The sequence below is a fragment of the Lacerta agilis genome, chromosome 10, assembly GCF_009819535.1.
Source record: "Lacerta agilis isolate rLacAgi1 chromosome 10, rLacAgi1.pri, whole genome shotgun sequence".
Taxonomy (NCBI): domain Eukaryota; kingdom Metazoa; phylum Chordata; class Lepidosauria; order Squamata; family Lacertidae; genus Lacerta; species Lacerta agilis.
The window spans coordinates 22586586-22598970 of record NC_046321.1 but is presented as its reverse complement, the minus strand read 5'-3'; the positions used below and the strand labels follow the sequence as shown (position 1 = coordinate 22598970).

The window sequence follows — 12385 nt, the reverse complement described above, 5'->3', positions numbered from 1 at the left end:
GGAACTGACAGCCCCTTCCATACCTACTACTAGATAAAAATTACAGTGGTACCTCTGGTTACGTACTTAATTCGTTCTGGAGGTCTGCTCCTAACCTGAAACTGTTCTTAACCTGAAGCACCACTTTAGCTAATGGGGCCTCCCGCTGCCTCTGCGCCGCCAGAGCATGGTTTCTGTTCTTATCCTGAAGCAAAGTTCTTAACCTGAGGCGTTATTTCTGGGTTAGCGGAGTATGTAACCTGAAGCGTATGTAACCCGAGGTACCACTGTACACTCATAGTGTTTGAGGCCCATACTAGCGAGTTCTTATTCCCTTGCTCAAAACAGGGGCATATTTAAACACAAGATGATATCTGATTAGCATATTTCTCTTGGCCTGTGATGAGAGTACTGGTGAACTTACTCCACTTTCTTTGGACAAAGCCAGGAAGTTTCCAAGCAGAGATGTTGCCAGTCCATCGGATGACGACAAGGTCTGGAGGTCAGAAACTGTGTATGCTCCCTGTAATACGTGGTGCCTAACAGAAATGCAAGTTAGGTTCAAATGACGTGAAAGTTATGGCTGTTCAGATTTTCTTACAACAGAAACACGATTCTCTTTCAAACACCATTTGAGCCAGGAGCAAATAATATGTTAATAGGTTAGGAGGTGCTTCCCTTCCCTACACAGCTGCTGGGCAAGTTGTTTCCTGGAACTATTTGGGAGGGGCCAATTACATAGTTCCTAATCTTCCTCCATGACACCTGAGTGGTGGAGAATCTGCTGGTCCTCCACATGCCGTTGGGAGTTCAGTAACTCTCACCTGCCTATTGGCTACATTGGCTGGGGCTGATGGGAAATGGAGTCCAACTCCATCAGCAGGGCCTCATCCCTGGTATAAACAATGCAGGTGAGTGGCTTCCTTGCCATTGCTTTCAATATATTGATTGCTTTTCAGTCAGGTGGCTAACATGCAAAGCTGAACAATACTCCTCCAGCTTTCATAGTTGTGTAGAAGATAGTTGCTATGTTTATTTCAGCATTGGAAACCAGAATCAATTCTCTGATTGTGGAATAGATGGAGCAGCTATTGCATAACCAGTGGATATATGGCAGTTGCATTGTCATTATGGATGTAGAAGTTGTGTCCTAGATTCAAATCAAGACACCAGGGAAAACTCATTTGATGAAGGAGGCCCCTGCCCCAGCCACAAAAAAAACCACAGGATGCAGGGCAAGTATTAGGGGCTGGAAGGCTGGTGCAGAAGGGGTTGTGGGTATCTTGGCTAGTTTTCTTAGGTGAGTTAATATTTTTTAGCACTCGCTCTTAACGTGTAAACCTCAGCTCTGATCATGCCCCTTGGTACAAAAGGCTATCACAATAATTAAGGAGACGATTCTGGTAAAGGATAAAGTACTTTATAAAAGCATTTAAATGGAATGGCAAGGATGAAAAATGTTTGACATACTTTATTAGAGTTTGGATGTTGTTTTTTGACATCCAGAAATTTCTCTCCTCTTGGTCCATGTTTTGAATTGCTTGCTGAGAAGGCACAAGGAGGGTTAGATTTGCCGTATCTGCCAGTAATGTCTTCACTGCAGCTGCCTAAATCACAAGACAAAACACATTGCCATTAATTTGTTAATATTGTAAGCTCTTCTTTAGACCAGCATCAGTCTTTGGCAGTTGCCAACAGTGGAAGGACTTCATCTTCTGAAAAGTAGTCTAGTTATCAGGTTCAGAAAAGGGCAAGCAAAATCATCTGTGGGATGGAGTAACTTCTCTATGAGGAATGTTGGTTTTTTTTGTTTTAATTCTGTAAAAAGGTAAGAGGGGACATGATCGAGGTGTATAAAATTATGCATGGTGCGTGGAGAAAGCAGAAATACATTTTTCTTCCTCTTTTATGAAACTAGAACTCATGGACATCCAGCTAAGCTGAATGTTGGAAGAATCAAGAGGACAAGCAAAAGTAAGAGCTCCTTCACTCCCACAAAAAGTAGTGATGGCCACCAACTTGGACGGCTTCTAAAGAGGATTAAACAAGATTCATGGAAAATAAGGCTATCAGTTGCTACCGGGCAATGATCTACTGCCCTGTCTGAGGCAGTAGGCCTCTGAAAGCCAGTTGCTGGGAACCACAAGTGGGGAGAGGGCTGTTGTGCTCAGGACCGGTGCTAGGGCTTCTTGCGCCCTAGGCGAACCACCTTCTGGCGCCGCCCACCCCCCACCAAAGCCTGCTTTAGTGGGAGGTGGGGGGGTGGAGAGGCAAGCAGCAGTTTCTCCGCTGTAGTGGAGAGCTGCTGCTCGTCCGTCCCGCTGCCCGCCCCGCCAAACCCTGCTTTAGCGGGAGCCGGGGGGTAGTGTAGGGGGCAAGCAGCACCTCTCTGCTACAGCGGAGACGCTGCTGCTAGCCGGTCCCGCCCAAGCCTGGCCAGCGCCCCCTCCATTTTTGCGCCCTAGGCAATTGCCTAGTTCGCCTAAATGGACGCGCCGGCCCTGGTTGTGCTCAGGTCAAGATTTCAGGCTTCCCATAGGCATCTGCTTGGACACTCTGAGAACAGGATGCTGAACTAGATGGGCTTTTGGCCTGATCCATAAGGCTCTTCCTTTGTTCATGAGCAAACAAACATGTTGCAACCCAGAAGCTGGCTGAGATGGCCTTTGAAATGTGCATAATTGCTGTCCCGTCGGTGGGACAGCATTGAGGTAAGCTCTGCTGATGCAGATGTACTACACGTAATGGGAGGACAACATTTGTATCTCTAAGATGCGAAGTCTCCTTGTTTCCCTGACATGGCCCTGCAGCTGGCATAGTCAATTTCCCTCCCACTGGTGTTAATAGGGGCCAAATGGATAAATGAATGTTTGCCCGGGGGAGGGGGGGGGTGAAGCGACCCCCTCCTGTCCTGACTGCATCACATGCCAGAAGGGTATAGGAAGTGGCAGCAGCTGTGCCACAGATTCTCCCCCCCCCCGCCCACCCTCCACAGGAATTGCACTGGTCATGTCTTTTGATATATTTTTAGAAGAGGTACTCACACCAACCCACTCATTAAATCCAGCTGCTTCCGACAGAGAAGACAATTCCTGAGCAGAGAGAGAAAGAAAGATAAATGACACGTACAGATGGCCCACAGTTTTAGTGGATGAGCCCATGCTTTCCAAGCACATAGTCTCAGTTTCAAGTCCCTGGCATCTCTTGTTTTGCAACAATGGAATACTTTTGAATCTCATTTGTATGAAGATGTAAGATGACAGCTGGTATAGTGATAATGCTTCATCGGCAATATGCTTTTCTATAGTTAATAGTTGCTGTGAACTAACCTGAGCCATACCCTCAAGTTTCATGCATACAAACATATTGTGATGTAGTTAGAACCCTATTAGTACTGTAATTCATTTTTTAGTTCTTCCCCCCATATTTTATGTATATGTGAGTAACATGGTAGTTGTTGAAAATAGCTATACATATTGTGGTGTTGGTTGTATTCATTTTTACATTGCATGTATTTTACACTGCATGTATTTTAGGTCTGATAAATTATCACCTTGCTCTTAATTGACATGATACTGTTTCCTGCCAAATAAAGCATAAAAACAGTGAGTATAAACTTCCTCTAAGAAGGGGTATTTGTGCCAGGTGCCTCTGTTACATGGTGGCATTTGTAATGTAGAAGCTGAGATATTGGTCACAATCATTAAGGCAAGTGTGAGGTTCCTACGCACCTCTGCTGCATTTCCATAGCACATGCTGCCATCTCCCTCATAGCCCTTCGAACACACACATTCCCAGACTCCAGAAGATGTGAACTGACAAACCGCCTGTTAGAACAGGAAAAAAATAATCAGACACCTAGCCACCTATGCATTCCTCCCAATGCAACATGGTTTTGTAGCATAAAAGGCTTGTGCACTTACATACAGGTGGGGCCCTAATCGCTGAACATATTTCTTCTGAACGAATACTTCAAGTCCACTTTTGGGTGCTTCCAGACAGTTGACTGTTTTGCAGTAAGGATTCAAGTGCATACTGGAACCTTAGTTTTGCATTGTTACAGTGGGCTAAAACGATTCTGTCACCCTAATGCAACAGATTCACTTTAAAGAAGAACCTGGCATTTTGCAGTTTGGAAAGTGACGAGGAAATGCATTGAAAAGTGTGTGACAAACTAATACCAGGAAGACCAACACCCAACAAACAAATCAGAATAAATGCAAACTAATATTCATTGTTGTGCAACTGCCCACAAACAAGTTGGAACAAATGTTCAGTAAACATTATAACCTCTGCATAAGCTTTGTGCAAGAAAAGCAAGATGAATACTAAAAAAAATTAAAAAAAATTGGAGGTGACCTTTGCTTAAGTGCTAGTGAATAACACCCAAAAAACCAGGCACGTACAGTGATATACCAACCACACACAAAAACATATTTTTCTCTTGCTGGTTGAATATATGTATATGGGTTATAAAACTGATTTCACATTTTTTTTATAACATATAGTATATGCTTTGCTGATGAAGCCAATTGGCGAAACAAGGAATATAATCTGGATAACCTTGTCCTCCTTTGGTTTGTTTTGCTTCTTCGTGGCAACATTACCTTTATCTCTGTGATGGGCGAGACTACAGTACCATTGCCAGACCCCACAATATCTATCATACTCCTTGTGGCTACTACACTCTTACATTGCAGACTGGCAAGACGACATTAATGATTTCCACGTCTCATTTTTTCGTTCTTTGGGACCTTCATCTGAATTATGCAGGTTGCACGGGACTTGCTGACTCTTGACGTTAAAGATTTTCGGTAGAATGTTTGTGTATCCTTGTATATTTGTATTCCATTCATATATTATATTGTATATTCTGTTGTAGTTATGTACATGTTTGGTGTGTTTTATATGTAAAAATTATGCAATATTGAGACTAATTTATCAGCTGGTTACGTTTTTTTTTTAAGTGCCAGTGAAATCAACTAATTAACATCTAGTGTACAGTTATCCACATGGGAAGCAAAGCCACTGTAAAGTAAATCCTTTTAATTCAAATACACTAATTAAGGTTTTAGTTGCAAGAATTATTCAGCTAACGCTTAGAGCTCTATTATAAGATTGGGAGGGGAGGAATAATCAGCCTCTGTTGTGAAAGCCACTGTTCCGTTTTGTCTCAACAGAGTCTGCACAGAAGTACTCAGTGAATTATTATTTGTTTGGCCTGCTCTTTGGATAACAGTTGTTAATTTAGGGCTACTGCAAATGTGGCATTCATCATATATTGGTAATACCTCTGTACAAAGTGCCAGAGAGGGAGGTGACCTGTCAGATAAATTTTAAGTGAGACTTTTCTATTGCCACTTGATAAACAAGAAGGGAAGGTGGTGAGGTTGAGTTCAAGGACTTGTGTGGTTTGCAGAGTTGGCGGGAGGCATCTAGACCACATCCTGCTCCTGAATGTTTTTGTTTAGAATACAGCTTGCTTTGACCAAGCCCAATTTGATATTAAACCATGGAGAATTTGTTAGTCCTAAATCGATGCCACGTCTCTCCAGTGCAAGTGCAGCTTTAAAGGTGGAAAGATCTGTCAGTTTCTGTTCTCTCCGTTGCTTATTTATCTAGTTCTCCACATTTTTGCAGCAATTTGAAATTTAGTTGCGTGGCCAGGTGAAGTCCCCCCGTACCCCGGGACAGCCCCTGAGGGAAATAAAGACTCATGACAACGTTCTATGGGATTAAATTGGCCACAGCTTTATTAATATTTCAGATGTAGGAAGACCTTGGCTCAGGCATTGGGCGTTTATCCTTCCCAGCCCCCCAGCCGGGGTTCTGGGTACCTTCAGGGTTATCCAGCGGCCGCTTCCCAGGTATGACTCAAGTTCTATTGTGTGTACTGCCTAATCCCTCCCTCTACCTGGCCAATCCCCTTGGGAACACCTCCCCAGCCAGGATTGGGCGGCTGCTAGTGTAGGTGGAGTCCACAGGTATCCCAACCTGGGAAGGTGAAGCCAGACCAACTGCCAGGAGCTGCCACCGTGATTCAATGGGCCTCCTCGCAACATGCGCACCCCGTTTGATGTGGGGAACGCTCATTTTCTTTAACTCCTCATCCTTCAGCATTTTAATGCAAATTTCTCCTAATAAACATATGTTTGTATGTAGTTTTGACTAATGTTACATTTTTGTAAGCATTTTTCCTAATACAATGCATTCTTGTATCATATCTTCATTAATATGCACGTTTTAATTCACATTTAATGCACATTTTACCCCTATATATGTGTGTGCACTTTTGTAAACATAGGCATTGTAAAATATCTGAATTTTGTAAATGTTGAAGGGTTTCTTGTTTCAGTTCTCCAGAACATGCAAATGTGATAGGTTTGACTTTAAATGCAAACTGACTTGAATTTCTCCCCTTTCCCTGTTCAGCTCCGTTGTATCACACGAGGCTTATTCTCAAGCAGCATCTGAACAGGCTTCTTTGTCAGTCATGTGAGACTGAGATATGAATCTATCATGTTAAATGGCAGGTGTAGAATGCTTGAAAAAGTATGCCACTCTAAAAAGAATTAGAAGCAATGAGGTCTTCAACAGAGTGCATTGTTGGTCCTTAAATTTTTACTCTAAACCAGTGGTGGGGAATCTGTGGCCCTACGTAAGTTGCTGGACTACAACTCCCATCATCCCTGGCTGGTAGCCATGCTGACTGTGCTGCTGGAAGCTGGAGTCCAACAACATCTGAAGGCATACAGGGTCCCCATTCTGGCTGTAAACAACCTCCCACAATTACAAACATGCATAATTTCAATTAAGGTGTAAATTTTACCAATGTAAGCTCTCCAGGGGGTAAAGTGACAGCCACTGGCAGCCTTTCAGGATGGGGACCTCATCACTGTGATCCCACAGGACAAAGTAAGCGTGTTCTTGAGGATACAGCACCATATTACTAATCGGCTGGAGCTGAGAGTGAATTGCTTGGCAATAATTAGCACCCCAAAATCTATTATACTGATGCTAAAACAGAAAATTTACTTAAGTTGTAAGGACTAGAGAGCCTCCAAGTTAGACCCATTGAGAGTAAAATGTTAGTGATTCTCTGAAACATACCGGTAATATGATACAGCATATCTTTATTATAAAAAACATTTGCAGAGCTTGCAATATTTTGTAAAGTGAGTAACTCACCAGTGGATGGCACTTCCCATTTTGTTCTGAACAAGAGTTTATCAGTTCACATTCATATCCATTTCCTCGAAATCCTTCCTTACATTCACAATCATTCTGTATTGTAGGGGGAACATGAAATAAAATTATTCACCTGAACTGTTCACTCCTATGGGTTGCAACCTCTGCCAATAAAAGTTTAAAATGAAGCCATGCTAGGCTCCTTTGGGTGGAAGGGTGGGATATAAATTTAATAATTAACCTAACCTAACATAAAGTGCAATAGCGCCTGTTCAATGGATGATGCTGGGAGTCAACTCTGGGCATCATCTTTAAAACCCTAGACAGTTTAGAACGAGGGTACCTAAACAACCACCACATCCCCCGTGAACCTTCTGTGCACTCAGGCCACCAGGGCAGCTCCTTGTCTCTGTTTGGCCACTGTCAGATGCCAGGTTGGTGGGTATGTGAGAATCAGGGCATAGTAACTCACCAATTCTGGAACATCCTTCCCCAATTGATTCCTCTTGATTATGGTGTTTTCAAATTATTTACTGTCAATGAATCTATGGCCTTGGTTGATTTCTGGATTGTGTGTCTAAAAAACTCTTGGTGGTTTAAGATTGTTTTTAACAACTTAACAAATCTGATGTTAAAGACAGGCTCAGTAAACAATTTGACAACTGGAAGCTTGGGGAATCAGAATGAAGTATAATAGCCACGAGTCCCCTATTCGGTCAAACCTTGGTTTTCGAATGTCTCGGCTGCAGAACATTTTGGAAGCCGAACACTGAAAACCCAGAAGTGTTTATGTTTTCGAACATGCCTCAGAAGTCAAACGGCTTCCAAGGCGCGTTTCTCAATTTCCCTCATCAAACTTGCTGACAGCCCTTTGATCATTGGTTTTTGAACATTTTGGAAGTCAAATGGACTTCCAAAATGGATTACATTTGAAAACCAAGATTCCACTGTAATAAAAATATCAGGGCCAACCTAGCCATTAGGCAGGGTGAGGCCTCTGCCTTAGGTAGCAGAAGCCCCATAGGCAGCACCCTGCGGGTGCCCCACCTGCCCCACCACTTCCTCTAGTGCTGGAGAAGTGGCACTAACATTCGCCCCGATTTGGGGCGAGGTCTGTGCAAGATCTCCCTCCAAATTGGTGCAATCTTGCCTGAAACTGGTGCCGATAGCGTCACTGCTTCTCCGTCAGCACCAGATGTAGCAGGGGGCATGGCAGCAGCAGCAGAGTGAGTAGTGGAGGCAGCAGTGGTGACAGCAGTGGCAGGTGGGGTGGTGGCGGCAGCGCTGGCCACAGTGGCAGGACGGCATTGAATATATGCGCTAATGAATGAGCTAATAACTGCATGTCAATGAATTGCATTATTATCACAAAACTCAAGAACCAGTTTATTAACTATTGAGCTCATTGGCTGCCATTGCTGCTGCTACCACATAGAGAAAGATTACAGAAGATTCGTATAGTGCAGAAGTTAAGGAAGAGGCAGTTTTAACTCACCTGACCAGGACCTATATATAGGCAAGTAGCATTACTATGACACCCCCCAAAATTTGGCAACAGGCAATTGTTGATTTCTGAACAGTCTTTGCCATTTCCTGTCCATCCTGGCTGGCACACACACTCATGGGTCCCAGGGCCAGTCTTAACACATTCTGCCTGCAGGCATATGGAAAGGACATACCAGAGTTACAGCCTGTGCATTGTAATGTGGGAAGGACAGAGTCAGGGGAAGATTCTGCATGCTTATTTTAGTAATGTAGACCAATGTGGACAGCTGAATATTTCACCCACAATTTCTGTGGCCTAAATCTAATTATTTCTGCAGTGATAAATGCAAAGACTTCATCAACATTTCACTTACGATTTAGCACAATTATTTTTAGAACATAATATGAAACGTGTTTGGCCAATGGAACAATGGACCAACCATTTTAACTGGGAAAGATATTTACTTATCAGAGGTGTCCTTAATTTGGATAATTAAACTCAGAATTTAAATATGTGTCTATCAAGATATGCCAAGGAATTTTGTACTTACATTAGCATTGCAGCTGTGTGGAATTAAATTAGCACAAGGATCGACTTCGCTGCAAATTATTCCATCTCCTTCATATCCCGGCTTACAAATGCAGCTAAAATTTGCGTCAAAGCACGTGAAATTAATAGTCATGACAGTTGTAAAACGAAGCCAAAATTATGTTTCTATCACAACGGACAGCAGATCTGTATGACCACGGGCAGAGATCTTTCCTAACCCTAGAAACACTGGAAGCTGCCTTATATCGAGTCAGAGCAGTGGTCCATCTTGCCTACACTGACAGGCAGTGGCTCTCTAACAACAACAACAACAACAACAACAACAACAACAAATATTTATTTATACCCCGTCCATATGGTTGGGTTTCCCCAGCCACTCTGGGTGGCTCCCAACAGAATATTAAAAACATGATAAAACATCAAACATTAAAAACTTCCCTAAACAAGGTTGACTTCAGATGTCTTCTAAAAGTCAGATAATTGTTTATTTCCTTGACATCTGATGGGAGGGCGTTCCACAGGGTGGGTGCCACTACTGAGAAGGCCCTCTGCCTGGCTCCCTGTAACCTCACTTCTTGCAGGGAGGGAACCACCAGAAGGCCCTCGGAGCTGGACATCAGTGTCTGGGCTGAATGATGGGGGTGGAGATGCTTCTTCAGGTATCTCTAAAGTTGCAGACTGGATATGCCAGGGATTGAACCTGGTACCTTCTGCATGCAAGGCAAATGCTTTGCCACTGCTGCCGAAGATTCTTTAACTGCAGGTTCCAGTTTAATCCTGACCTGTCTGTATGCGTGAAACACATGCTCTGTCACCAACGACGGCCCTTGCTCGATTCTCCAGCTAAAAATCTTAAGTAGCACAACTGGGAAGGGGCAGGTGGTATTCAAATTCGTTTTACTCGGAGCATTTATAAAAATGAATGGGCAAAACAATTGGCACAGTTGAGGTCAAGAGGATGCAGAATGCACCACATTCACTCACACAGAGGATGAGAGGTGGGGAGATGTGTGCCGACACATACTCCTTAAACAGGTGAAACTCGAAAAATTAGAATATTGTGGAAAAGTCCATTTATGTAAGCAATTGTTTTCATTAGCTACTGGAGTTTAATATATGAGATAGACTCATTACATGCAAAGCGAGATATGTCAAGCCTTTGTTTGTTATAATTGTGATGATTATGGCGTGCAGCTGATGAAAACCCCAAAGTTGAAATTGTTAATTTAGGGTTCTCGTCAGCTGTATGCCATAATCATCACAATTATAACAAACAAAGGCTTGACATATCTCGCTTTGCATGTCATGAGTCTATCTCATATATTAGTTTCACCTTTTAAGTTGAATTACTGAAAGAAATGAACCTTTCCATGATATTCTAATTTTTCGAGTTTCACCTGTAGTTCCCCAAGTGGTATAAAAATGATCAGTATAATGGGCCTACCTCATAGCACCATTGGTAAACTGGCAATCGGCATGTGCATGGCAGAACTGAAGAAAAGTCCCGCATGGAAACACCTGTGTGTCACATAATTTCCCAGCATATCCACTTTTGCATGAACCAGCAAGGCAGATCCCATCACTGTCTATTTGGTTGTCACACTTACCATAAACACACAGACATTCTGTGGAAGGATGGGGAAAATAAATGTCAATGAGAGGAATATATATATATATATATATATATAGAGAGAGAGAGAGAGAGAGAGAGAGAGATCGAGAGAGAGAGATCGTGCACATTAAAAAAAGGTAATATATGTGTTTTTGTTGCAAATAAAATCTCTGCTGCTCTTTCATTTTTTCATTTTTCTTTCTCTTTTTTTAGCAATAAACAATGAAATACAAATTATAAGAGACTGTTAGAATATTCTACCAGTAATTGTCACAACCCCAGATGCCAGGAGTGACCAGGACACCAAGTCAGAGGCTACTGTGTTATCAGTTAAGAAGCTGGACTGGGTACCTGGACCTGGCTCTGACGCTGGTGATCGTGGGCAGTGATGGAGCAAAAATTAGATTGTTAACATTTAAAGGTGAATCTACAAATACACACTTTCTAAAACCACATGCAAACTGAAACTCAGGTGTCCTTCAAAACTCACACTTCTTTGAACTTTGTGATGCCGTTTTCCAGCCAAGTAATGTGCACAAAAATGCACATACTAAAGCGTGCATGAAATGCATATATTAATGAAGATAGCAGACAAAAATGTATTATACAGTTGTACCTCGGGTTACGTACGCTTTGGGTTGCGTACTTTTCGGGTTACAGACTCCACTAACCCGGAAGCGCAACCCGAAGCGCGCACAATTCATGCATGCGCAGAAGTGTTTTTGCTGTCTGCACATGCGCAGAAGAATTTTTCAGGTTACGTACTTTTCGGGTTACGTACAGCGACCCGGAACTAATTAAGTACATAACCTGAGGTACCACTGTATTAAGGAAAATTGGTTTGCAAAAAATGTGTACATTAGGGAAAACTGCATACAAAAAATTGTTTAACAGCAGAAAATCACACTAAAATGCTGATGAACTGTCATGAGAATCTTTTTTTTAATGGACAACTGAATCTAAGATTGGAAAAATGAGAAACTGAGAGAAATGAAAATGACTGATCCATTCATCCCTATCTGTGAACTAGAGGCTGGCAGGCAAGAGCCCACTGAACAAGATCCCACAGCACCAGACCCATAGAAACTGAGCCAGGACTCTCACTGATGCTTTCCCCTAGGCACAAAGAACTAAGGACCTCCCAGTTCAGCTGCACAGGGAGCACATCAGGCAACAGTTTATGGAACTCAGGAGAAGTGCTCGTCTTCATGTCAGAGGCTTTCTTTGCCATGAAATTTGACTAAGGCTTAAAATATCCAGGGAAGAGAGAAACTGTGGTGCTTACTTTTGTCACAGTGTGGTCCAAATTTGTCTGGGTTTGAACAGAACTGGCAATGTGATCCTTCAAATTTCCTATCACAAACACAAGTTCCATTCCCTTTCATGCCATCCATACACTGCAAAGTGGAACAAACATACTTGAAATTATACATTGAAATTCACATGTAAATATATCAGAATGGTATTTCTGCTGGGAAAATGCGTCTTACACCTTCCTACAAGACACCAGTTCCCTCTGTCATTTCCAGAGCAACCTTAAACACCCAGATGGAGTCCAAAGAGAAAAGCAA

General features: G+C 42.6%; 1 protein-coding gene across 1 annotated transcript in view; it reads right to left on the bottom strand.

The window, feature by feature from the left end:
* The window catches only part of STAB2 (stabilin 2), an 82844-nt gene that overhangs the window by 45894 nt on the left and 24565 nt on the right, over positions 1-12385 (bottom strand). Inside the window, exons 22-30 of the mRNA XM_033161812.1 lie at positions 12100-12211; positions 10647-10827; positions 9204-9297; positions 8663-8821; positions 7168-7263; positions 3711-3806; positions 3024-3071; positions 1450-1586; positions 404-518 (exon numbers count right to left, since the gene is read on the bottom strand). Coding sequence (XP_033017703.1) covers positions 404-518; positions 1450-1586; positions 3024-3071; positions 3711-3806; positions 7168-7263; positions 8663-8821; positions 9204-9297; positions 10647-10827; positions 12100-12211 — 1038 coding nt within the window. The remainder of the gene's footprint in view (positions 1-403; positions 519-1449; positions 1587-3023; positions 3072-3710; positions 3807-7167; positions 7264-8662; positions 8822-9203; positions 9298-10646; positions 10828-12099; positions 12212-12385) is intronic.